At 41.8% G+C, this 27,235-nt stretch overlaps 1 protein-coding gene across 1 annotated transcript in view; it reads left to right on the top strand.

The window, feature by feature from the left end:
• LOC139365161 (E3 ubiquitin-protein ligase rnf213-alpha-like) overlaps nt 1-27,235 on the top strand; it is a 65,648-nt gene that overhangs the window by 7,995 nt on the left and 30,418 nt on the right. Inside the window, exons 6-41 of the mRNA XM_071102598.1 lie at nt 50-220; nt 414-616; nt 836-1,125; nt 1,720-1,979; nt 2,454-2,663; nt 4,235-4,427; nt 5,598-5,653; nt 5,749-5,926; nt 6,581-6,748; nt 6,860-6,958; nt 7,048-7,170; nt 8,633-8,816; nt 11,494-11,667; nt 11,937-12,089; nt 12,240-12,859; nt 13,349-13,508; nt 13,740-13,957; nt 14,079-14,216; nt 14,453-14,617; nt 14,789-16,073; nt 16,198-16,379; nt 16,516-16,671; nt 16,773-20,390; nt 20,627-20,751; nt 20,854-20,967; nt 21,061-21,185; nt 21,326-21,448; nt 21,568-21,632; nt 22,564-22,717; nt 23,055-23,196; nt 23,406-23,597; nt 23,887-24,017; nt 25,256-25,413; nt 25,623-25,835; nt 26,428-26,615; nt 26,894-27,014. Coding sequence (XP_070958699.1) covers nt 50-220; nt 414-616; nt 836-1,125; nt 1,720-1,979; nt 2,454-2,663; nt 4,235-4,427; nt 5,598-5,653; nt 5,749-5,926; nt 6,581-6,748; nt 6,860-6,958; nt 7,048-7,170; nt 8,633-8,816; nt 11,494-11,667; nt 11,937-12,089; nt 12,240-12,859; nt 13,349-13,508; nt 13,740-13,957; nt 14,079-14,216; nt 14,453-14,617; nt 14,789-16,073; nt 16,198-16,379; nt 16,516-16,671; nt 16,773-20,390; nt 20,627-20,751; nt 20,854-20,967; nt 21,061-21,185; nt 21,326-21,448; nt 21,568-21,632; nt 22,564-22,717; nt 23,055-23,196; nt 23,406-23,597; nt 23,887-24,017; nt 25,256-25,413; nt 25,623-25,835; nt 26,428-26,615; nt 26,894-27,014 — 10,855 coding nt within the window. The remainder of the gene's footprint in view (nt 1-49; nt 221-413; nt 617-835; nt 1,126-1,719; nt 1,980-2,453; nt 2,664-4,234; nt 4,428-5,597; nt 5,654-5,748; nt 5,927-6,580; nt 6,749-6,859; nt 6,959-7,047; nt 7,171-8,632; nt 8,817-11,493; nt 11,668-11,936; nt 12,090-12,239; nt 12,860-13,348; nt 13,509-13,739; nt 13,958-14,078; nt 14,217-14,452; nt 14,618-14,788; nt 16,074-16,197; nt 16,380-16,515; nt 16,672-16,772; nt 20,391-20,626; nt 20,752-20,853; nt 20,968-21,060; nt 21,186-21,325; nt 21,449-21,567; nt 21,633-22,563; nt 22,718-23,054; nt 23,197-23,405; nt 23,598-23,886; nt 24,018-25,255; nt 25,414-25,622; nt 25,836-26,427; nt 26,616-26,893; nt 27,015-27,235) is intronic.

Raw genomic sequence — 27,235 nt, 5'->3', positions numbered from 1 at the left:
ACAATACTCATGATTATACTCTGATTCATTTTGTTTGGTCCAATTGCAGGATTCCTCCAGGGAAAAAACAGCTCTCTGCAAGGGAGAGACTCACAATCTATTTCCACGCTGTCCTCTCGAAGGATTTCAAGCTGAACCCGGACGAGGATCGCATCTTCATCAGGGCTGGGGGGAACATTGGGAACTGGAAAACCGATTCCGTTGAGCTCACTGTGTCTAAGTAGGTTTTTATATACATGTATCAGCCGTCAAGACAGTTTAGCCAAATATGTTGAATATTTATTCATTAGGAACCTGCTTATAATGTTCAACGTTGTTCCCATCTATCTCACATAGAAAACAACCGACTCGTGGGGGGGGTTAAATGTATATGATGTGTAACAGAGGATAAACCAATGCATTACCTCCTACAGGGATCTTGGAGAGCATGGGTTCCTAGTCGAAGGGAGCTTGATCACAAGCAAATCTAATGCAACTGTGTCCATACCATACAAGTACCTCGTCTACAAGCTTAAAAAGCAAAAGTACGAGTATGAGTACATATACAAACTGGATTCTAACTACCCCACCACCAACAGATGTCTTTTTGTCAAATCCCATCTGCTTAATGAAGAAGGTGGGTGCAGTTGCTATAACAACTTCTATAGCAGTTCTTTATTGTAAGTCACTGATTTTAAAATGTTCAATTTTCTTCATGGAAGTTCAAAACCTTGTTGGTTTTTATCATACATCTATTTGGTATTGCTCGTCTATTTATGCTCACACTGTCTTACATGTGAGGAAATTGTTTAAAATGTACGCAAATATATTAAGCAATGATTTTGTTTGGTTTCAGGGGACTGGCATCAGTATGATGACATCATCTGTGTGGAGCCATCCAAGAACGTGCTCAAGCGGCTAAAAGACGCTTTATGGCCGGAACAAAGGAAAAGTGTCATCGAAGGCCGAGAAATTGCAGGGAAAGTTATGCTGGAGAGTATATTTGACCTCCTCAGGAGCTGGACTGACATTAACTTCAAGAGTTTCCTCAATCAGCTGAATCAGTTTTACCAGATCTACGGGAACCCGTTTGTCTATGAGGAGACACATAAGAAATGGTACTCCTTAGACTACGATGAAAAAGATGTAAGTGAAATTGTTAATGTCACACCGGCTCTGGAGCTCTCTCCTTCCACCTATCCGAAACTCCGAATCCCTCTCCATCTTCCAGTGCTGCCTAAAGACCCACTGCTTCACCCTGGCCTAGATGTACCCCCACCCCCACCTACCTGAATGCTAATGCATGCACTGATGTTACCCCCCGCCCCCTAGCTGTTTGGCTTTTGCTTGTTTTGCTGTCTCCTGCCCTGCCTCCCCTCTTCTGATTTATCCCAGTTATTTTGTTGCTGTTAGAAGTGAAATGAGAGCAAGCATTTCACTGTGTCTATTTGCTTGACTTGTAGAAAAGATGACAACCACTCATATGATTTTAACTCTGCCCAATAAACGTGCGGACGCTGCACAATGCTGTAAATGTATAGAGGTAATATTGTGTGTGGGAATGATCATTTCTATAATGATTGATGTTGTTTTTTCACACGTATTTTTCATTTGGTTGTCTTATTGTACGTTTCTTTTGTATGTGGAAAGGAAAAGCAAATGGATGAGTGTTGAGTTGCAGTGTGCAACCGTCCCCAAAACAAATCTGTTAACATTCACTGTTTGTTCTGCCTCCCCAAGGTCAGGAAGCTGCTGAAGCAGTTCATGCTGGATAACGTTGTTCCTCAGCTGCAGAAGGAGGGTGAGGGGAAGAGCTGCTTCATCCAGGACCCCATGAGGGCAGCTGTGGTCATGCTGTACGTGTGGAAGCAGTTCGGCCTCAAGCTGGACCACGGAGAGTCCACCCGGCTCTGCAGCGCCCTGTGCTTGCCCAAGCTGCCCAAAGACTCCTTTCTGCAGTACTGGACCGACTTCGCCCAAGCCGTCTCCGGTCTCAAAAAGTGGGTTTTGGCGTCAGGATTTCTGCTTATTTTGTGCCTATTGCAGACATTATGATTATTGTTTATTTTTATACAAGATGTAATCATTTGTATTAGTCAAACTGAGTAATATATTTTATACACATCTTCTCAAAACAGTTTCTAACAAAGTGCTTGTTAGTGGATGAGTTGATGCTGATTTAGTGGATGAGTTGATGGATGAGTTAGTGGATGAGTTGATGCTGAGTTAGTGGATGAGTTGATGCTGAGTTAGTGGATGAGTTGATGCTGAGTTAGTGGATGAGTTGATGCTGAGTTAGTGGATGAGTTGATGCTGAGTTAGTGGATGAGTTGATGGATGAGTTAGTGGATGAGTTGATGCTGAGTTAGTGGATGAGTTGATGGATGAGTTAGTGGATGAGTTGACGGATGAGTTAACGCTGATGCATTTCTTTTTGTGTGGAAATCAACCTGTTGTATTTTTCTCTGCACTAGCCTGCCAGACATGTTGGTGGCTCTGATCAACAGTGTGAAGACTGAAGGGCCCCGGTGGATTTTGGTGCTCCCCCTGCTCCACCTCCTCAAGGGATCCTCCAAACCGTTCACACCCATATCTACCACAGTCACCCCCAAGTACGAGCAGTCCTGGGCGGGCCTCCAAGGCCTCAAAGCAGACTACATGACACACAACAGCCAGGACAGGAGGTACAGTCCTTCTATTCTCCCGGTTGTATTAGAAAATCATTCTTATTGTCTCACTAGATTACGCTAAAGGTTTGGCCTTTCGTAACTATGTCCTGTTCCTTTTTTGGTAAACAAACAAAGAAATTAAATACCCTGTAGAAATTCCCAAAAATTATATATATATATTATACATATTGCCGTCGGGTAAGTATTCAGACCCCTTCACTTTTTCCTCATTTTGTTACGTTACAGCCTTACTCTAAAATTGCTAAAATGTTTTTAAAAATCCTCAGAAATCTACACACAATACCCCATAATGGCAAAGCGAAAACAGGTTTTTAGAATTTTTGCAAATGTACAAATGCATATTGGTATATTTGGTAGCACTTATTTGTTTTTCCTTTGCCTGCAACCCCATTCGATGTGTGGAACGGATGTGGGTGGGGCCAGGTCTACATAAGGGTGCACATTTTTTATTTTTTTACAAAAGCTCGTGAGGCCGATACGTAAGTTTATTAAATATCAGTGATACTATCAAGAGGTGATACTATCAAGAGCAGTGTGTTTCCCTTTTCCTTCCTGTTGTTCAACTGTTGCCATGCACCTGCAAATTAGATTGCTCAGATGTGCCAGTGCCTTTTTGAATTTTGCAAATGTACAACAAAAAAACACACTACTGTTCAAAAGTTTGGGGACACTTAGACATTTCCTTGTTTTTGAAAGAAAAACACTTTTTTTTGTCAGGTACTATTTAATTTTCATCTGTGCTAACATAATTGCAAAATGGTTTCCTAATGATCAATTAGCCTTTTAAAATGATAAACTTGGATTAGAACACAGGAGTGATGGTTGCTGATAATGTCCGTCTGTATGTAGGTATTCTATTAAAAATCTGCGGTTTCCAGCTACAATAGTCATTTACAACATTAACAATGTCTACACTGTATTTCTGATCAATTTGATGTTATTTTAATGGACAAAAATGGTGCTTTTCTTTCAAAAACAAGGACATTTCTAAGTGACCCCAAACTTTTGAACAGTAGTGTGTTTTTTAGTTGTACATTTGCAAAAATTCTAAAAACATGTTTTCGCTTTGTCATTATGGGGTATTGTGTGTAGATTGCTGAGGATTTAAAAAAAACTCATGGCTTGGTTTTTGCTCTGACATGCACTGTCAACTGTGGGACCTTGTATAGACAAGTGTGTGCCTTTCCAAATCATGTCCAATCAATTTAATTTACCACATGTGGACTCCAATCAAGTTGTAGAAACATCTCAAGGATGATCAACAGAAACAGGATGCACCTGAGCTCAATTTTCTGGTCTCATAGCAAAGGGTCTGAATACTTATATAAATAAGGTATTTCTGTTTTTTATTTTTAATACATTTGTAAAAAGAATCTAAACCTGTTTTCGCTTTGTCATTATGGGTTATTGTGTGTTGACTGCTGAGTAGTTTTAATTTTTGAATAAAGCTGTAATGTAACAGAATGTGGAACTAGTGAAAGGGTCTGAATACTTTCTGAAGACACTGTGTATCATTTAGATTTTTTATTGATGATATCCCATCTTTTTTCCTTCCTTTTTTTTAGAGCGATGTTGAATCTCATGAAAAACAATGGCCATCTGGTTGAGATGGACAGACTAGTGTCTCGGTCCTGGATGTGTCTGCTGACCATAGAGGACTTGGTGGAATGCAGCGTACTCATCAACGTGGAACTGCTGGACCTGCTCCAAGTCTTCACTCTGAAGGCCCCTCAAGATGTCACCTATAGCAACAAGCAGGTGAGCTGGACACTAGTTTCCCCCCTGACTACAGTGCCTACAGAAAGTATTCACACCCCTTGATTTACTCCACATTTTGTTGTGTTGCGAAGTGGGATTAAAATGGATTTACTTTACTTGTTAACGATCTACACAAAATATTCTAACATTTTGTATAAAAAAATATATTAAAGTATTAAACCCCAAGAGTCAATACATGTTGGCAGCAATTACAACTGTGAGTCTTTCTGGGAGTTTTTCACACCTGGATTGTGCAACATTTGCCCATTTATTCTTTTCAAATCTCTTCAAGCTCTGTCAAATGTGTTGTTGATCATTGCTAGACGACCATTTTCTGGTCTTGCCATTGATTTTAAAGTAGATTTAAGTCAAAACTGTAACTTGGCCACTCCGGAACATTCACTGTCTTCTTGGTAAGCAACTCCAGTGTAGATTTGGCCTTGTGTTTTAGGTTGTTGTCCTGCTGAAAGGTGAATTCATCTACCAGTGTCTGGTGGAAAGTAGACTGAACAAGTTTTTAATCTAGGATGCTTACCTCCATTCCATTTCAGCGGATTATTTCAACTGATTGGTTATGTGTCTTGTTAAGCAAATTATTACTCTCATTTATTTAGGCTTGCCATAACAAAAAGGTTGTACTTATTGACTCAAGATATTTCAGCTTTGTATTTTTAATTAATTAGTGAAACATTTGAAAAACATAATTCCACTTTGATATTATGGGGTATTCTGTTTAGGCCAGTGACAATCTGAATGTAATCATAATTTAAATTCAGGCTGTAACACAACAAAACGTGGAAAAAGTCAAGTCAGGTGTAAATACTTTCTTAAGGCACAGTATGCAAAGCGCATTGAGCTACTGGTAAGTGTGCCATATAGCTAAATCCAATCAGTTGTTTTTATAACTAGTTGAAGAAGTAATACCCTGTAGGAGTGGGCTATGGTAGTTTAGCGGTCTTAGCCGCTGCCTCCAGAACAGAGGAGTGTATATATAGGAGTACATATCATTACTCCTGCAGCATGGGTTTGAATCCGGCCCACAGCTTTTTCAGCATACTCTCTCCTCTATCTCTATCCAATAAACCCAGAATGTTTAAAAAAATATTATAGAGCATTGAAAGTTTCAAATCAACTTGTTTTTTAACAATGTGTTTTTTTTCTGGCCTGCAGTATGTGTCGGACACTCTCTCACATATTCAAAGCAATCTCATTGAGGAGAAATACAGGTGACTGACTTACTGTAACTCATTTGGTTCACTCGTTTCCTTTTGATCTTTGATGATAGTTATTGTACAACATCCACTGTTTTTTGTGGTTGCAGTTGTTTTAGTGAGGCGTATGGCAGAGAGTGCTTGGCAACGGCAGTGAAGCTTTTTGAGAAGATCTGCAAAGGAGTCCGATCCACTTCAACCTACACGCAGAACTTCACAGACATCCCTGTGGCATGCATGAACATGGTTGTCTCAATATCTGAGTTTGCCCGGGCCTTTGAGTCACAGGTATGTGGAGTTCAAGTAGAAAATGTCTGATGACTCATTTAGACTTTGCCCAAGATAAGCGGTTGGCCAACAGTATGTATGTACTGACTCTCTAGATAACAAGGTTATTTATTGAACAGAAAATACATTAAGAAAGACGTCTTTGAATCTGACCACTATCTTGTATTTCAGGGAATTTTCAGGGATGTCACAATACTATATTATCATAATACATAGGTGCCGATACGATATGTATCATGATTCTTTATTGCGATTCTATGTTACAAACATATTGCTCACTATATGTCTGCTGCAGAGCGATAAGAGAGAGCATGAGAAAAATGACTTGATCAAGTCGGGGAAATAATAGTTTCAAAACATGTTGGTTCACTATTTAAAAAGAAGATGGAGAACAAGCTCTAAAAGGAGAAATACCAGAGTTTTGGTGCAGGTACAGCTGACTAGTTCAGACCATAGAAAAATATTTACTAGAACGGACATTCCCATTTAAGTCAATTTTCTGTCATGGGTGGACCGGTGGCCATATTGAGTGTACCCATGAGTGGTCCAGACAAATTGCTGTGGTTTGAGGGTCTTTGTCCATTCTAGTAGTTGTATTTCTATGGTTGAGACATTTCCGAAAAAGGATGGAAATAACTTATCATTCCTTTCAAGGCAACTAAGGATGTGGAAAGAGAGCATATGCATGCCAAGGAGCTGGATCTGCTATCCGAGGCGATGGTGATCGTCAGATCCTGGATCGGCACAACCTTCAGAGACCGGTTGCTAGCCAGGAGTGTGACCACCTTGTACCTCAGTGTAAATGTCACCACAGAGATAGAGGTGAGAAAATATTCATTTTTGTTGTGCAAATCGTGACCTTGATTTTTATTTTTTCATGTGTAGTTCTATATTGTTTGTTTTTTTACTGACTGCTCTTTTTTTATTTGCCAGATGTGGAACAACATAATCTCTCTCAAGTTCGCCAATGACGATTTCACAAAAGAATGGAGACAAACGTTCACTAGGGACTTGGAGGGCAAACTGAAACAGGTATGAAACTTCCACACATACAGTAGAATTGAGACCAGACTGAAATATCCATTGGTGAAATGACTGAAATACCTTTTCTGCACTTCTAGGAGTCTCCTCTGGATCAGATAGAGATATACTGTTCCAAGATTGAGGTCCTGAATGAATCTCACCCTCACGTAGCCAAGACTATCGAGAAATGTGCTCTAGAAGCTGTCACCTCACTGTGCCAGGTAAGTAGACTGGTTACACTTGACTTAAATACAGATTCAATATACAGTACCAGTCAAGTTTGGACAAAACTACTCATTCCAGGGTCTTTCTTTATTTGCAATATTTTCTACAGTGTAGAATAATAGTGAAGACATCAAAACTATGAAATAACACATGGAATCATGTATTAACCATAAACGTGTCAAACAAATCAAAATATTTTGGGGATTCTTCAAAGTAGCAACCCTTTGCCTTGATGACAGCTTTGCACACTCTTGGCATTCTCTCAACCAGCTTCATGAGGTAGTCACCTGGAATGCATTTCAATTAACAGGTGTGCCTTGATAAAAGTTAATTTGTGGAATTTCTTTCCTTAATGCGTTTAAGCCAATCAGTTGTGTTGTGACAAGGTAGGGGGGTATATAGAAGATAGCCCTATTTGGTCAAATTCCAAGTCCATATTTGACAAGAACTGCTCAAATAAGCAAAGAGAAATGACAGTCCATCATTACTTTAAGACACAAAGGTCAGTCAATCCGGAAAACCATCAAGCGCTATGATGAAACTGGCTCTCATGAGGACCGCCACAGGAAAGGAAGACCCAGAGTTACCTCTGCTGCAGAGGACAAGTTCATTACAGTTAACTGCACCTCCGATTGCAACCCAAATAAATGCTTCACATAGTTCCAGTAACAGACACATCTCAACACCAACTGTTCAGAGGAGACTGCGGGAATCAGGCCTTCATGATAGAATTGTTGCAAAGAAACCACTACTAAAGGACACCAGTAAGAAGAACAGACTTGCTTGGTCCAAGAAACACGAGCAATGGACATTAGACTGGTGGAAATCTGTCCTTCGGTCTGATGAGTCCAAATTTGAGATTTTTGGTTCCAACCGCCGTGTCTTTTTGAGACGCAGAGTAGGTGAATGTTTGATCTCCGCATGTGTGGTTACCACCATGAGCATGGAGGTGGAGGTGTGGGGGTGCTTTGCTGGTGACACTGTCTGTGATTTATTTAGAATTCAAGGCACACTTAACCAGCATGGCTACCACAGCATTCTGCAGCGATCATTTGTTTTTCAACTGCTGGTTTCAAAAGCTGGTTGAGAGAATGTCAAGAGTGTGCAAAGCTGTCATCAAGGCAAAGGGTGGCTACTTTGAAGAATCTCTACTTTAAAATATATTTTGATTTGTTTAACACTTTTTTTGGTTACTACATGATTCTATATGTTATTTCATAGTTTTGATGTCTTCACTATTATTTTACAATGTAAGAAAAATGAATGAGTAGGTGTGTCCAAACTTTTTATCTTTTATAAGCAGGTATGAGCCCATATTAAACTCATCCGCTTCTGAATTAAATGGAAAATAAACCTTGATGAAGAAGTTGGCTAAGACATAAACCTAATCTCTTATTTTAGTAATTCATATCCTGTACAAATCTCAATCTCTTCAATGTTTTTTTTCTTCTCACACAGAGCAAGTCCGAGGGTAAACTCTTTGACCGGTTGAAGATCAACTATAAGTTTGGCAAACTCATCTCAACCATCATCCAGAAGTCCTGGCCGAGAGATGAGCGTGGTGATTACCACGAAGACGACGACGTGGTCTTTCAACACCTGCTCTCCTGGACAGCCGCCAAGAACATCTTCCAGCTACACGGTACTTCCATCAGTCTATTTACTGTTCTTTAATCAGTCTATTTACTGTACTTCCATCAGTCTATTTACTGTTCTTCCATCAGTCTATTTACTGTTCTTCCATCTTTCTATTTACTGTTCTTCCATCAGTCTATTTACTGTTCTTCCATCTGTCTATTTACTGTTCTTCCATCAGTCTATTTACTGTTCTTCCATCTTTCTATGTACTGTTCTTCCATCAGTCTATTTACTGTTCTTCCATCTTTCTATTTATTATTCTTCCATCAGTCTATTTACTGTTCTTTAATCAGTCTATTTACTGTTCTTCCATCAGTCTATTTACTGTTCTTCCATCTGTCTATTTACTGTTCTTCCATCAGTCTATTTACTGTTCTTCCATCAGTCTATTTACTGTTCTTCCATCAGTCTATTTACTGTTCTTCCATCAGTCTATTTACTGTTCTTCCATCAGTCTATTTACTGTTCTTCCATCAGTCTATTTACTGTACTTCCATCAGTCTATTTACTGTTCTTCCATCAGTCTATTTACTGTTCTTCCATCAGTCTATTTACTGTTCTTCCATCAGTCTATTTACTGTTCTTCCATCAGTCTATTTACTGTTCTTCCATCTGTCTATTTACTGTTCTTCCATCAGTCTATTTACTGTTCTTCCATCAGTCTATTTACTGTTCTTTAATCAGTCTATTTACTGTTCTTCCATCAGTCTATTTACTGTTCTTCCATCAGTCTATTTACTGTTCTTCTATCAGTCTATTTACTGTTCTTCCATCAGTCTATTTACTGTTCTTCCATCAGTCTATTTACTGTTCTTCCATCAGTCTATTTACTGTTCTTCCATCAGTCTATTTACTGTTCTTCCATCAGTCTATTTACTGTTCTTCCATCAGTCTATTTACTGTTCTTCCATCTGTCTATTTACTGTTCTTCCATCAGTCTATTTACTGTTCTTCCATCAGTCTATTTACTGTTCTTCCATCAGTCTATTTACTGTTCTTCCATCAGTCTATTTACTGTTCTTTAATCAGTCTATTTACTGTTCTTCCATCAGTCTATTTACTGTTCTTCCATCAGTCTATTTACTGTTCTTCCATCAGTCTATTTACTGTTCTTCCATCAGTCTATTTACTGTTCTTCCATCAGTCTATTTACTGTTCTTCCATCAGTCTATTTACTGTTCTTCTATCAGTCTATTTACTGTTCTTTAATCAGTCTATTTACTGTTCTTCCATCAGTCTATTTACTGTTCTTCCATCAGTCTATTTACTGTTCTTCCATCTGTCTATTTACTGTTCTTCCATCAGTCTATTTACTGTTCTTTAATCAGTCTATTTACTGTTCTTCCATCAGTCTATTTACTGTTCTTTAATCAGTCTATTTACTGTTCTTCCATCAGTCTATTTACTGTTCTTCCATCAGTCTATTTACTGTTCTTTACTGTTCTTCCATCAGTCTATTTACTGTTCTTTAATCAGTCTATTTACTGTTCTTCCATCAGTCTATTTACTGTTCTTCCATCAGTCTATTTACTGTACTTCCATCAGTCTATTTACTGTTCTTTAATCAGTCTATTTACTGTTCTTCCATCTGTCTATTTACTGTTCTTTAATCAGTCTATTTACTGTTCTTTAATCAGTCTATTTACTGTTCTTCCATCAGTCTATTTACTGTTCTTTAATCAGTCTATTTACTGTACTTCCATCAGTCTATTTACTGTTCTTTAATCAGTCTATTTACTGTTCTTCCATCTGTCTATTTACTGTTCTTCTATCAGTCTATTTACTGTTCTTTAATCAGTCTATTTACTGTTCTTCCATCTGTCTATTTACTGTTCTTCCATCAGTCTATTTACTGTTCTTCCATCAGTCTATTTACTGTACTTCCATCAGTCTATTTACTGTACTTCCATCAGTCTATTTACTGTTCTTCCATCAGTCTATTTACTGTTCTTCCATCAGTCTATTTACTGTTCTTCCATCAGTCTATTTACTGTACTTCCATCAGTCTATTTACTGTTCTTTAATCAGTCTATTTACTGTTCTTTAATAAGTCTATTTACTGTTCTTCCATCAGTCTATTTACTGTTCTTCCATCAGTCTATTTACTGTTCTTCCATCAGTCTATTTACTGTTCTTTAATCAGTCTATTTACTGTTCTTCCATCAGTCTATTTACTGTTCTTCCATCAGTCTATTTACTGTTCTTCCATCTGTCTATTTATTATTCTTCCATCAGTCTATTTACTGTTCTTCCATCTGTCTATTTACTGTTCTTCCATCTGTCTATTTACTGTTCTTCCATCAGTCTATTTACTGTTCTTCCATCAGTCTATTTACTGTTCTTCCATCAGTCTATTTACTGTACTTCCATCAGTCTATTTACTGTTCTTTAATCAGCCTATTTACCTGTTTTAGTGTATGGTCTGATTTCTTGATGATTTTGGCTGCCGTATGGTCCTGAAAGACTCTCTTCTGGCCGTCTTTGGCCATCACTGTGTCCCAACTCTGGTGATGTTTTTGGAGTTCAATTGTATGTGGTGTTTAATAGTTTTTGTGATCTCAGTGAGACTTTTCTGTTTTCACATTGAGAGTCCTGTAACTGTCTCAAGCATTTAACCCATCTTGTTTCAGTATCCAGCTGCTTTTACCCCGTATTGTAATGTAAATCATATGTGGTTTTAGGTGCAGATGAAAAGCTGATTGAGCAGCTCTCTGAAGAAGCCAGGGACAGGATGGCCATAGCTATCTCATCCTTCACTGCCATCTCCAACCAGCTGGTCCACGGAAACATCCGGATCAAACTGCTCAACTCCGTCTTGGAGAAGAGGGATACTTTCACAGAGCTGCTGAAAATCGGTAATGAAAGGTTGTGTTTTTTAGGGTGGAAAACGTCCAGTTCATGTCCATCTTTTCAGAAATCCTGGTTGGAAGATTCTTTCCTCTGAGAATTCCTCAACCGGGATTCAAAAATAAATAAAAAATAAACTTTTGGAACATTTCCATAATTTTGCAACCCAAGTTCTTTGTTCATATGAAAGGATTTCATAATGTTGATAAAGGCTGTCTTCTTTTATTAGTCTTAGTGCTGTTTGCTTATGAAATGTGTGTTTTTGATCTAAATGCAGACTGTCTTTCGGAGAATGAGCGCTACAAGGACAGCGCCCCCATGAAAAGGCTGCTAATGTGTAGGCAGGAGGAGGTGAAAGCTGTCTACCATGAGAAGGAGCTGGTGGAAGTCCTGCTTACCATGAGCCGCAAACTACAGGAACATGTCGTAGGTAGGTGTGTTTGTGTGTGTGTGTGTATTCAGTCAAAGGCCCAGAGAAGTCAAATGGGTGAATGAAAGTAAAATCTTTCCAGGGAAGGTTGCGTTTGGCCAGTCTGATCAGTGGTCCTAATCGTTTTCATGCTTTATCCCTCTGTTGCAGTTCAATTTGAAGGCTTGGAAGCAAGACTACAGACCAACATCGAAGCAATGACCCTTGACCAATTCATGGAGGTCCATCCATTTGACCAACTCTCTTCTCCAACGGCCGGTGTAGTCACCTTCTTCGAACTTGAGGACGACGTGAGAGAGATGGCAGAGGTTCTGCACATATTTAAAGACAGCTACATCTTCAAGTTGTGCTGGGAGAAACAGGCCCGAGACCTTGCCAGAAGAGATGCATATGATGAAGACTATGACCCTGAGGAATCGGTTGACTACTTTGTAGGACCAGTCGAGATACACAGCGATATTTTTCTTCCTTGCTACGCGAAGTACGATAAGATCTACAAATGCCTGAAGAACGGCAGCCTTCGGCTCGAAGAGGTCGATACTCTCTTCAAGGCCTACAGGGGCAAGTACGAAGAGCTGGCGCAGGACTTGGATATCATGTGCAGAAACGACAAGTCGGATAACAAACAGTGGATCCAGAGAAGGGTGCACCAGATTGAGCAGTACCACGAGCTTCACCTGGCTGTGGAGTCTGCTCAGGTCATCATGTTGGTCAAGCAGACGCTCAACCTTCAAGGCAACTTCCAAGTCCTGCAGACACTGCTAGAAGTTGTGAGTTGGTGTGAATTGCCATTTCATTTATTTATCACAGGTTTAAAACAAATGTCATCCTGTTTTGTGCACATTCACTGACGTTGCTAGCTAGCTAGTTACCTTGGTAATAAACTTATTCTAGCCAACCAACTGTCCTAAGCTACCGCTCAAACATAGAAAATGTTAGCAAGTTTGCTTTTGCCACTAGGCAACATTGTATCAGCTTTCTAGCCACCACTGTCCTGGCCACCACTGCTGAAAATGACAGTGCTCGTTAAAAGTTGGTTTTACAAATGAATGCGAGCTAGCTAACAAACTGCATCGCGCGGATGTCGCGCTACACTTGAATTTAAAAAGGTAATTTACATTTGAGCTGACACCCGTGGCGTTTTTCTGCATGGAACTAAACTGTGTATTAAACCTTTCAGCCAATCAGAAACAAGTATTCAGCCAAGTACTGGTAGGTCAAACAATACTCAAACAAATTCTGTATATCTCTGTTGTCAGACGCATGAGGACTTTAAGAGGGAGCACCTGGATCGTATTGACAATGACCTGATGCAGACAAAGCTGGTTCTGGTGGACATCACAGAGCCCCGCAGACTGTGTCTCCAGGAGCTCGGCCTCAGGAAAAACTTTGTCATCTGGGTTAAAGAGGCTCTTGAAGGTACACGGGGTGATCATCTTTACCTTCAAGAGAGTAACCTGTCAGTAATCAGTCACTAACTATATCTATTGAAAATAGACAGTCATGTTTTGTGTAGTTATATTTCATGTGATTATCATGAGGTCTCATGTTATTTGTTATACTGTATCTGAACTGCTTGTCTGCACAATTACCCATTGTGGGATAAATGTAGTGCTATTGGATTAATCAGTATGTTGTGCTCTATTCCAGATATCAACGAGCTTAAAGTGTTTGTTGACCTGGCTTCCATCTCTGCTGGAGAGAATGACCTCGACGTGGACCGCGTGGCCTGCTTCCATGATGCTGTCCTGGGTTACTCTCCGATGCTGTACGAATTGAAGCCAGACTCCGGTTTCCAGGCCTTCAAGGAGGTGCTGAAGAAGCTGTGGAGGGCATTGGACAATGACAACAACCTCCCAAAGAAGCTGGTGAGGACGTTTTAGGATATTTAACTTACTTTCAACCTACCTTAAATAAGCCAAAAGTTCAAAAAGATAACTATCCCTTTAAACGTGGAAAACTACCTGAATGTGAATGTCCTTATTGCAGCGTGACACAGCACGCCACCTGGAGTGGTTGAAGACTGTGAAGGACAGCCATGGATCTGTGGAACTATCCTCTCTCTCCTTAGCATCAGCCATCAACAGTAAAGGAATCTACATCATCAGTGCCCAGAACCAAAAGAAGGTAGGCCTGAACATCAATCCATAGAATATACAGTTGTTAGTTTCAACCATCTTTAGAATTATCATCTGTTACTCATGTTCATTTTAGCCAGAACTTTGTTCCAACTGCTTACCGACACTTTGAAGTTCGGTTAAAACGTTTACCACTCCAGTGTGTAGAATGATACTTCAGTGGAGTAGAATATTTGTTCTACAGTGCCATGCTTCAGCATCATTTTTGTCTTTTTGTCCTTCCAGTTGAGCCTGGACACGGCCCTGAAACTGCAGATCCCAGAGGAGCACGACGAGGGCCATGAGATGCGCCGTTACTCCCTGGAGGACCTGAGGGAACTGCAGAACAAACTCATGCTCATGTCTGGGAAAGGGGACCAGGGCCAGTGTGAGGTGGACCAGTTTGCAGAGGTACTGTAGTATTTTTCTTTCTTTAATTTAAACTTTTATTTAACCATGCATGTCAGTTAAGGTTGAAGCCTCTTCTTCAGGGTGAGCTTGGTAGTCATATAGTTATAGAAGAGAGGAGCATTTGGTATGGGATGTTCTAAACAAGGATTCACTTTGTGTTCTTTTCCTCAGGTTTTCGCCAGTGTCCAGAGGCTAGCTGTGGCATTCATTGCCCTGTTCACGGCAGGGAACCCCCTGTTCAGACACTGGGAGGCCAACATCAACTGTAGTTCCCTCAGCCAAGACACCGGCATCATCATGGACTTCAACCTTGGCAGCGTTGTCAGTGTGATTATGGTGGAGGGCAGCATCGTGGAGCAGCTTCCTGAGCTGTGCAGGAAGATGGAGAAGTGTCTGAAGTACTGGAACGACTTCATGGACAAACAGAGATCCCACAATTACTACCTGAACTACTACACCGCCGAGCAGATTGTGTACCTGTGCAGTAAGCTGACTCAGCAGAATGTGTCGAATTTGGAGGACCAAGTTCTCATGATGCTCTCCTTTGTCAAACCCAACTGCACAGCTTCTGATCTTAGGCAAACCTGGCACACACTGCAATACGAGATCCTCACTAACCCACCTGTGCAAAATGAGGACATTGACTTCCAGACTTTTGTTGAGGTGCCGAGCGGTGTACAGGGAGGTCTGGATTTCATTGGAGAGTTGAATCTCTCTTCAGACAATCTTCCAAGTCTTGTGGAGCACATTAGCGGCTCAGGAAAGTTGGACTTGATGTGGAACGCCTACATGAGAGACATGAATTCTTTCCTCCCAGACACTCTCGACGTCCGAAGCTTAGGAAAACTGCTAGAAATTCTGGCCAACATAGGTGATGAGAATGAAGGAGACATGACTGATGAGAAGAAATACAAAAGCATTGAAAGATTGATGCCCAAGGGCCTGGCTATCGGAAGTCCAAACCTCATAGTTTCCCCACACGACGAGATCCTGACGTCTTGCATCTCCATTTACATGAGCAGCAAACACGAGCCGCTGCCCACATGCGATGAGGTCCTACTGTGCAACTCCTCCACGCCTTACGAGCAGGTGGAGCTGTTCCTCAGACGCTGCCTCACTGCCGGCTACAGAGGAGAGAAGATTTACACCATGCTCTACGGCGATCAGCTTAGCTACGAAGTCAGCTCCAAGGTGGAGCGCTTTTTCCAGCGAATTAAAATGCAGAGCAGGAAGGACTACAGGCTCGTGATCATCTGCAGCTCGGACAGAGAGCATGCCTACCTTCCCTCAGCCTTCAGCCAGTACAGGTTACACATGGTGCCCCAGGAACCCCTGAGCAGCATCCAGAGGTACCTCAACAAACACTACACGGTCCCGTCAGATCAGAGCAGTGCTGCTGCTGTGTTCAAGGACAGGATGTTTGTTGGAGTTGTGTCGTCCAGTAGAGCTGGAGTTGGTGAGTATATTTGGCCTTCAGTTTATGTAAACTCCTGTGTTGATCATTGAATTGGTGGTTTGATATATCCTACTTATCCGCTGGATTTATGCTTAAAATAATGACATGATCTTCACACTTTCAGGTAAGTCCCTTTACATCAAGAGGCTGTATGAAAAACTGAAACACTCCACCAAGAAGCCGTCACTGCTGAAATGCATCCGCTTGATCGAGCCAAGGGTTGATGAGAATGTTATTCTTCAGTCTCTGCTGAATACCCCCAAGTCGAAAGAGCTCATCATCTTCCACTTCGATGTCACATCTTCGGTAAATATACTGTAGCCTATTGGTCATTATAATATGTGTAGTGATAGTTTAACTATTTTTTGATAGAATGTTTACCAATTAGATTAATTTAGTGATATTTTGATTAAATTATTTTTTAAACATGTTTTATCAACAGGTGCGGAAAGGCCTCTATGAGTTTCTCTTTAAACTGTTGGTCTTGGGATATTTGATGGATTCTGAGGGAAGGATGTGGAAATGCAGCAACAAACAGCTTTATGTCATTGAGATCCTACAGTCAACAGTAAACTTGCCCAGAAATGGCCCAAGAACGGTAAATATTTAGTCTCTTGGTGTTAAATCCCATACATTTTCATTGTGATAAGAGAAAAAGAACACTCACACTTTCGTTCCTCACACTTTATTTATATACAGAATGCACGTGCCAACTCCACATTCCTGGATGTGTTCCCAAATGTCTTTTGCCGCCCACCAAAAGAGGTTCTAGATCTGGAAATGAGGATGCGGGAGGACCCCTCCTTTGTAAAGCTTGAAGACCCATTCATGGATGACAAAGAGTTCAGGAGTGAAGCATACCAACGACCCTACCAGTATCTGACCCGTTTCCATAATCAAATCGACCTGGACACCTTCATGTACAATGGGGTGGAAGGCACTTATGTAGAATGTCTACAGATGCTCTTTATGTTCTGTGGCATAATGGACCCATCGTGGGCCGAGTTAAGGAATTTCGCATGGTTCCTAAACCTTCAACTACGAGACTGTGAGACGTCAGTCTTTTGTGATGCCTCTTTCACCGGGGACACCCTCCAGGGATTCAAGAACTTTGTGGTGGACTTCATGATACTGATGGCCAAGGACTTTGCCACACCGTCCCTCAGCATCTCTGACCAGAGCCCCGGGAGGCAGCAAATGGACCTGACTGGGGTCAGCGATGAAGACTTGGCACCCTTCCGGATCAGGAAGAGATGGGAGTCAGAACCACATCCATACATCTTCTTCAACGATGACCATGTGTCCATGACCTTCATTGGCTTCCATCTTCAGCCCAACGAACAGAACTCTGTTGACGCCATCGATCCATCCACAAGAAGGGTGATCAAAAGAGACATCATGACCAGAGAGCTGTATGAGGGTCTAAAGCTACAGAGAGTCCCTTTCAATATCGACTTTGACCAACTGCCCAGAGGGGAGAAGATTGAACGCCTTTGCAATGTTTTGGGAATCCAGTGGCCTCTTGATCCTGATGAAACATATGAGCTCACCACTGACAATATACTGAAGATGCTGGCCATCCACATGCGTTTCAGGTGTGGCATCCCAGTCATCATCATGGGGGAGACAGGCTGTGGGAAGACAAGGCTCATTAAATTCCTATGTGAGCTTAGGAGGAGCGGAGTGGCCACGGAGAACATGAAGCTAGTCAAAGTTCATGGTGGGACCAGCTCAGACATGATCTACACCAAAATCCGGGAAGCAGAAGCCATTGCGTTCACCAACAAACAAGACTACAGCTTTGACTCTGTCCTCTTCTTTGACGAAGCCAACACCACGGAAGCCATCAGCAGTATCAAGGAAGTCCTCTGTGATAATACAGTGGAGGGAGAGTGTTTGGTGCCCCATTGCGGCTTGCAGATCATCGCCGCATGCAACCCTTACAGAAAACACACTGATGAGATGATTCAGAGGTTGGAATCTGCTGGACTGGGATATCGAGTCCGAGCTGAAGAGACTGATGAGAAGCTGGGCTCCATCCCTCTCCGCCAGTTGGTGTACAGAGTCCAGGCCTTGCCCCCCAGCATGATACCTCTGGTGTGGGACTTTGGCCAGCTCAATGATCACACTGAAAAAATGTACATCCAGCAGATTGTCCAGAGGGTGGTTGAGACCAACACAATTGATATAGTATACACCAGGTTGATCGCGGATGTCCTGTCTGCTTCGCAGAGGTACATGCGGACAAGGAAAGACGAATGTAGCTTCGTAAGTCTGAGGGATGTAGAACGTTGCATGCAAGCCTTTGTGTGGTTCTACAAAAACCATGCGATGCTGCTTGCTGAGCTAAATCAGTATCAGAGAAATCAAAACGCAGAGAGGAGTGAGAGGAACCAGAGGGAGCCAGAAGCAAGAGACCCAGTCTTGTGGTCTGTAGTGATGGCTCTGGGAATATGCTACCATGCCTGTTTGGAAAACAAGGACAAGTACAGACAGAGAATCTGCAAATACCTCACTGAAACCTACACCCCATTCAAAGTGATGCAAGAGATCTCCCTCATGCAGGATCTCCTTCTGAGCGGAGTGCCCTTGGGCGAAACTATTGCACGAAACAACGCGTTGAAAGAGAATGTCTTCATGATGGTGGTCTGTATAGAGCTGAGAATCCCCCTCTTCTTGGTGGGGAAACCTGGGAGTTCAAAATCTCTGTCTAAAACCTTGGTGGCAGACGCCATGCAGGGCCAAGCCGCACACTCTGACCTCTACAAAAGGCTTAAGCAGATTCACCTGGTGTCCTTCCAGTGCAGCCCTCACTCCACACCGGAGGGTATCATCAACACATTCAAGCAATGTGGTCGCTTCCAGGAGGGGAAGAACCTGAACGAGTATATATCTGTGGTGGTGCTGGATGAGATTGGCTTGGCTGAGGATTCTCCCAAAATGCCCCTGAAAACCCTCCATCCTCTGCTAGAAGAGGGATGCATCGATGATGAGCCGCTACCGCACAAAAAGGTTGGATTCATCGGCATCTCCAACTGGGCTTTGGATCCTGCGAAGATGAATAGAGGCATTTTCGTCTCACGTTGTGACCCCGACGAGAAAGAGCTGATTGAGAGCGCTAAAGGCATATGCTCGTCTGACACAATGATTTTGGAGAAGGTCAGGGATTTCTTCCAACCCTTTGCCAGGGCCTACCTAAACATCTGCCGTAAACAAGGGAAAGGTTTCTTTGGTTTGCGTGACTACTACAGCTTGATCAAGATGGTTTTCGCAGTGACCAAGGCTTCCGAACAGAGGCCTAGTGCAGAGAAGATTGTGAAGGCGGTCCTCAGGAACTTCAGTGGCAGGGACGACGTGGATGCAGTCACAGTCTTCACCCAAAGGCTCCAGAAGATACAGATCAACCTGAACCTGGAGAGCATCAGCACCATCGATCTTGTCAGACAAAACATTTCTGCGATTGGCCAGGAGGATGAGTGCCGCTACTTGCTAGTTCTGACCAAGAACTATGCAGCACTACAGATCCTGCAGCAGACTTTCTTCTCCGAGAGCTGCCAGCCAGAGATTATCTTCGGGTCTAGCTTCCCCAAGGACCAAGAGTACACCCAGATCTGCCGCAACATCAACCGAGTCAAGATCTGCATGGAAACCGGTCGAACCGTCGTGCTCCTGAACTTGCAGAACCTCTACGAAAGTCTCTACGATGCTCTAAACCAGTACTACGTCTGCTTGGGAGGACAGAAGTACGTTGACCTGGGACTGGGGACACATCGTGTGAAATGCAGAGTACACAAAGACTTCAGGCTCATTGTCATTGAGGAGAAAGAGGTGGTCTACAAACAGTTTCCAATCCCTCTCATCAACAGGCTTGAGAAGCACTATCTGGACATCCATACAGTTCTCAAGGAGGAACAAAGAGAAGTTGTTGTGGAGTTGGAGAAATGGGTTGGGCAGTTTGTGGCCCTCAATAACCAACACACCATGGCCCCCCAGACATACAAGTACCTACCTCCTGACGTTTTCATTGGCTACCATTCCGACACGTGTGCTTCGGTGGTCCTCCAAATGACAGAGAAGCAAAGGGGAGAGACAGACATTTCCGACCCCCAAAGAAGAGTCCTGGACGAGGCCAAACTGATCCTTCTGAACTGTGCCACTCCAGACTCGGTGGTTCGGCTGGACTGCACTGTTCTCCCCAGGGTGGAGAGTGAACATCTGGCCAGGATCTACTTTGAGGACCAGAAGCACAGCTCTTTGGCCGACTTCATCTTCTCTCACACTCAACAGGACGAGCAGTGCCATTCCTCCTTCACAGAGGTAACAATTTGTTATATATATTTTTTTTTAAATTACCACAATCAAATGTAGGCTTTCAATATTCCAATAATTCTTAGTTTTTTCAGAAATCTTGATTGGGGGATTCCTGTTATCAGGAGGGAATTCTCCAACCAGGATATCTGAAAACTCTGGCAACTTTAGGACATGACATTATATAACTCTTATTAAACGTTTGTTTATATAGTCCTATTTTTTTTTTTTTTTTACTTTCCAAGGTGACTACCTTTTCCAGACTTTTAACAGCATCAGATGTTGGGCCACTGGAAGAGGTCGTGAACAATGTCGAGCTTCTCTCTCTTCAGCAGTTTGACACTGAGCACTCCTTCCTCAAGAAGATCAGGTTTGACACCTTTTAGTTCATCCTCATCATGCTTAACTGATTGTCCATTAGCCGTTGAGTTGAAACCTTTTGGTCAGGTTAAAAACATTGCTCTCTTCTTAGTCATTTCCTCACATCTGGAAATGGGAGAGAGAATACATCTGGCAACAAAATCCTGATCATTCAGTCAGATTTTGATGAAGCGTCGCACAGTGCAAATCTCATTGCCTCCGCCAAGTAAGTGAAGTCTGGAATACATGTCATTAAATAAATACATTTTAAAAAACGAAATCTGATTATGATTTATCTAATTTATCTAATTCATTTCAGATATTCTGCCATCAATGAAATCAACAAATCAAGACAAGTGGAGATGGGAGGCAAGGTCTTTGTCTACTTCATTACTAAATTGCCAAGAATGGAAGGAGGGACATCCTATGTCGGATTTCATGGAGGTGAAGTTATCATTGGTTCAAACATTTTACAACTTTAGAATATGTTGAAATGAGATACGTGCTCAAAAGATAATCTGAGATTGAAAACTTTTGTAAAAAAACAATTTATGAAGTTATTCTTTTTTCGAAATCCAATATAGACCCCTGGAGGTCGGTTCATATTGATGACCTCAGAAGATCGAAAGATATTGTGTCAGATATCAAAGCCTTGAGAAACCTTACCATCAGTCAACTGTTTGAGGAGAAAAAGGATGAGCCTGAAGGTGAATGACCTTTAAGACTCGTATTGATGATCATGACAAAATGTCTTCGTACTGATACACTTCTTCAGAAAAAATGACCTGTTGAAATCGTTAAAAGAGCCTTGTATGTTTATGCACAGCGATGGAGGTAGATGACATGTACACTGAGACAGAGCAACAGGAATTGGAACATGAAGACCAAACAGTGAGTTTTACACCATTACTTACCCGCCAGTGTTGTGATTGTCTGTGATATTTGTCTATTGATTTCTCTTCGCCAGAGGGGCATCCGTTGTCAAAATGGGATTGCCGTTCTGACTTCGTGGCTGTGTTATTTAGTGCAAATGTAATTTCCTGGTTGCTAAAATTCCACACTCAATTTCAGTTTGTGACAAAACAGGCACTGAAATTGCACAAACAGTGTAGAAATCATCAGAGTTTTGGTTGAAAGGTCCTATATGACACGTCTACACTATTTAGCATTATAAACTGAGATACAATCTAATGCTTTAAAAGAGGATGCACTTTTGGATGTTAGACTTTAACATTTTAATATTTAGGTGTTATTATTTGCTACAATATTGTTTTGGCATTCTGTATGATGAACTTCCTCTTGTAAAAATTACAGTAATACTGCAAAAATTCAAACAATCCTGTTTGTAGCACCATTTAAATATCATGTGTACATAACCCATGTTGTTTTACTGTACATAAACCATGTTGTTTTACTGTACATAACCCATGTTGTTTTACTGTACATAAACCATGTTGTTTTACTGTACATAACCCATGTTGTTTAACTGTACATAACCCATGTTGTTTAACTGTACATAACCCATGTTGTTTTACTGTACATAACCCATGTTGTTTTACTGTACATAACCCATGTTGTTTTACTGTACATAACCCATGTTGTTTTACTGTACATAACCCATGTTGTTTTACTGTACATAACCCATGTTGTTTAACTGTACATAACCCATGTTGTTTTACTGTACATAACCCATGTTGTTTTACTGTACATAACCCATGTTGTTTTACTGTACATAACCCATGTTGTTTTACTGTACATAAACCATGTTGTTTTGGAACACCTTCCTCGTGTTTCATGTGTCTTGACCATGTTCCTACTGCAGAGCTGGGGGAGTGTTGTGGACACCACGGCGCTGGTACGTAGCTGTGTGCAGAGCGCAGTGGGCATGCTCAGAGACCAGCTGGAGGGCGGAGTCCGTAGTACCAGGAGAGTGGAGATCCTGCTCACACTCCTGACTGACAACCAACAAATAAGAGGTAGGATAACTACTATAGTACTAATTGTTTATTTTTAGATTTTTAAAGCGACTTGGAGATTCTTCTTGTAGTAATAAGTGCTATATAAAATAAATGTGTTATTATTGCTGTTTAGGCCAATTCTTAATAACTGTTTACCCATTGGCGTGCTAAATCTAAGCAGTAGTGCGTGCTAGCGCCGGAGAAGTTTGAAAACTGAGAGACTCTACAAGCGACCTCCATACTTCTCTGGCATTACCATATCCAAGCTTGCATGGATACAGCACAACACTGGGTCATCATTGACATGCATTCCATTCTCAATGATAATACTCAGACTATGAATGTTCTTGAACAGCTGAATTTCTGAGGACCGTGAAGAGACGTCTTCACTCGTTGCTGTCGACCCATGATGACAACACGCTCAAACTGTCCTCAAATAACTGGGTCATCAAGGAGGCGTCCAACATTGACGCACTGCAGGAAGGAGGGACATTCAGGTGAGTGACCACTATGATTTCAAAACCTCTTATGCCAGTACAAATTCTCATTGTAAATTCAAAGGGACTTTAAAGATAACTTTTTTTTAACTAACTTTTTAAAAGGGACATAAGATATTTTTGATTGGCCAAATAACCATACATTTTGCCTTGTACCATATTGCCCATAAACGGCTCTGCTAAACTGATTTTCTACTTTTTTGTACCAGACACACCCTATGGAAAAGGGTGCAGGCTGTGGTTATTCCCTTCTTGGCCCAGCTGGTCTCTGTCATCGACCGCGACCGCAACCTGGACATTCTGCTGGACTCCAACTCTGGAGAGGCGGTTAAGAAACTCTGGTTGGACATCTTTGGGAACGACAAACTACTCGAGGTTCCCTACACAAAACTGGACCGCAAGTAAGTACTGTACTGTCACAGCAATGGTTATGTTGTTGGACTAGAGAGCATAGAAATAAAATGACAAGAACAGCCATTTCTAATCAAGTTGTTGTTCTACAATGGGTGGACCGGCGGCCATATTGAGTATTACAGTCAAATTACCATGGTCTGAGGGGCTTTGTCCCTTCTAGTAATTATATTTCTGTGTTCAAGACTAGAGATGCTGTCTTCTGTCAGCTCTGATTCTAGAATGTCAGTGAATCAACAACTCCCTATCTCTATATTAACCCCTCCCTTCCTGTCCCAGTTCAGAGTCAAAGACCATCCTGGTCCAGAACTACATTGGGCTGGACAAGAACATCGGCTGTATCATGCCCTTCAGCTGGAGGATCAGGGACTACTTGGATGAACTCTGGGTCCATGCTCTCCAGCATGAAGGTAGTGGGTTATGACAATACCTCATATGTCTAACTTATATGTCAGGGATCATCAGATTCAGCCGAGGGCCCATTTTATTTTTTTGTTGGGGGGCCGGAACATAATTTCAAGTTATTTGTAGACTGCAAGAAGCCCAAACAGATATGTTTAACTAAAACATAATCATTTCAAACCTTGCTTACATTGGTATACAATCACGTCTCTCTCTGTTATGCGTGGGAATACTTTGGAACAGATTTCTTACATTTAAATCACTTGGAGCTGATTTCCTGGTGTTTTTACAGTCTTATGTCCAACAACGAAAATAAAAAAGTATTCTATTTTTTTATCAGAAAACCTTAAGGCCTCCAGTTTGGGAACCCTGTTATGTTGTAACCAGGGGTTGTATTGGAGGATCGTTAATTTATTTAATGAATAGGGCATTACGTTTTGACCAACGTTCAGCATTGTTTTACTGCTAGTTTGGGAACCCTGTAATGTTGTAACCAGGGGTGATATTGGAGGATCGTTAATTTATTTAGTGAATAGGGCATTACGTTTTGACCAACGTTCAGCATTGTTTTACTGCTAGTTTGGGAACCCTGTTATGTTGTAACCAGGGGTTGTATTGGAGGATCGTTAATTTATTTAATGAATAGGGCATTACGTTTTGACCAACGTTCAGCATTGTTTTACTGCTAGTTTGGGAACCCTGTTATGTTGTAACCAGGGGTGATATTGGAGGATCGTTAATTTATTTAATGAATAGGGCATTACGTTTTGACCAACGTTCAGCATTGTTTTACTGCTAGTTTGGGAACCCTGTTATGTTGTAACCAGGGGTTGTATTGGAGGATCGTTAATTTATTTAGTGAATAGGGCATTACGTTTTGACCAACGTTCAGCATTGTTTTACTGCTAGTTTGGGAACCCTGTTATGTTGTAACCAGGGGTTGTATTGGAGGATCGTTAATTTATTTAGTGAATAGGGCATTACGTTTTGACCAACGTTCAGCATTGTTTTACTGCTAGTTTGGCAACCCTGTTATGTTGTAGCCAGGGGTGATATTGGAGGATCGTTAATTTATTTAGTGAATAGGGCATTACGTTTTGACCAACGTTCAGCATCGTTTTACTGCTACATCCCTGGTTGTAGTCTATGTGTTGTGTTCAATAATTCTTCAGTACTAGGTCTCTATCTAGGAATGATGTTATTTTCTCTTCATTTAACCTAGTTATGGTGTTTCTGGGATGTTCAGGTCACACTCAGGGCCAGTTTGAGGAGTTCTTTAGGAAGACCCCACTGGGCCGCTACATCTCAGAGGCAGACCCGGAGATGCAGGCTGAGTTCTTCCACAGGTACCTGCAGGATTTCATCTCCATGACCATGAATGTGACCTGTCAAGAGGATCTGCAGGTAATGAGTTTCATTATTTTACTTTCAACATTTATAAAATTATGTCATTAGTCTGTTTTTATGGATCCCAGCAATCATTGGAAAACATGGATGTCTGTTTCTGACTGGAGAGTCCTGCCTAAATAAAGATTAATTGAATTGTTATTTCAAGGTGTTAATTATTAGTTTGTGTGTGTGTACGCATCCATACATCCTAACCAACCATCCAGCTCCTTTGCGGTGCCTTGACCTGTTGTGTGAACGAGCTGCGGCTGCGTCACGATGACGTCATGGGGAAGGAAGTGACCTCGCTGCCCTGGGTCCACGCTGCCTACCATGAGTTTAAGAACCGCCTGCAGAACCTGTCCAGGATGATCAGCATGGAGCCCCAGTTGGCCCAGGTCCTCCGGGGGAACACACATGCCAGAGAGGGGGATGAACTGGTCAGTATTACTGGGAAGCTCCACTGGGGCGTTGGGAAAACACTATGTTCTATACCAGCTGCACTGGAGTCCTAACTGTGGGCCAGCGCAAGCAGAGCGCGAGGCTTCTAGGTGTGAAGATCTTGAAATTAAAACCAGGAGCAGCACACATTATAATGAGCCGTCCTCCACTCAGCAGCCTCCACCGAAGTCTAGTATAGCAGGCCAGTTCAGCGTTAAAGGGATTCTTCATTTTATTTCAAGCAATGATACATTTGTTTTCTTCCAGTCTTTTGAATGCTGGTAGAGATGAAATGGAGGGTAAATATTTGTGTTTTAGCTCAAGCGTAGGGGAGATGCTTGCTGTAATATCACTCCTTTATGCGGTGTGGCTTGTGTTGTATTGGCACGAATACTTGTGTTCATATAAAACATTTTCAGGAACAAGGATATCTTAAGTAGATTCCTCTGCATTGTGTCATTTTGCATTGACCATAGCCTTGTGTGCCTGGCATCTATGTTCTCCTCTGCCAGGATGCAGAGCCAATGTGATAATGCTATGTCTAGCTACATGAGACTGCGTTACCCCTCAAAGCATGCGTTACCTCCCCAGGTGCTGGACGTGTATGCGGCCGTGGCCTGTGTAGAGTACCTGGAGCCCCAGACTCTGGACACGGACGGCCAGCGGCTGGTCTGGCTCAGACAGGTCAAGAGGCTCCAGGTTCCCATCGAGCTGGTCTGCTCCGAGGAGAATCTGAGACACTATAAGGACAGGAGCGTGGCCATGGTCCACAGAGTTCAGTGAGTTAACAGGGATTCAATCTCAATGACCTGGAACTTGAATGGCAAGGTTGACACAGTGACATTGACATGGCCAGTATATAAACTGACTCTATTTATCAACTGTTATTTTCTGTTTGTTGCATTGTCCCTTTATTTAATTTTGATTTAAAAGAAGTGTAAAGCTGTCCAGTCATCTGAAGGGCAGTTTTGTATTATTTGGTAGCTGCTAAAACTTTAGAACAACAGAATGCCAGTTGTATTTTTTTTGTGACTTGTTTTTTCTGTGGTTTCTGTAGGACTGGGTGGAACCGCGTCGTCACCCTGTCTCTGTTTGTGGAGCACATGTTACTGGGCATCGAGGCGGTGGAGAAGAAGCTGAACCCTCTGGTCTTGGAGCACACCAGAGGGTTGTGCCAGGTCAGTGTGGTCTGGGGTCATATCTATAGGAATGCTGATGTCAATTGAGAATCTCCATCAAAAATGATTTAAATCCAGGATTGGGCTTAATCTGTGTCTGGGAAACCTCCTTTTAGTGTATGTATAGTACTGTATAGTGGCACAGCGGTCAAAGGCACTGCATCTCCGTGCTAGAGGCTTCACTTCACACACCCTGGTTCGAATCCAGGCTGTATCACAAC

The sequence above is a fragment of the Oncorhynchus clarkii genome, chromosome 13 (assembly GCF_045791955.1).
Source record: "Oncorhynchus clarkii lewisi isolate Uvic-CL-2024 chromosome 13, UVic_Ocla_1.0, whole genome shotgun sequence".
NCBI lineage: Eukaryota > Metazoa > Chordata > Actinopteri > Salmoniformes > Salmonidae > Oncorhynchus > Oncorhynchus clarkii.
This window is presented reverse-complemented; position numbering and strand designations above follow the sequence as displayed.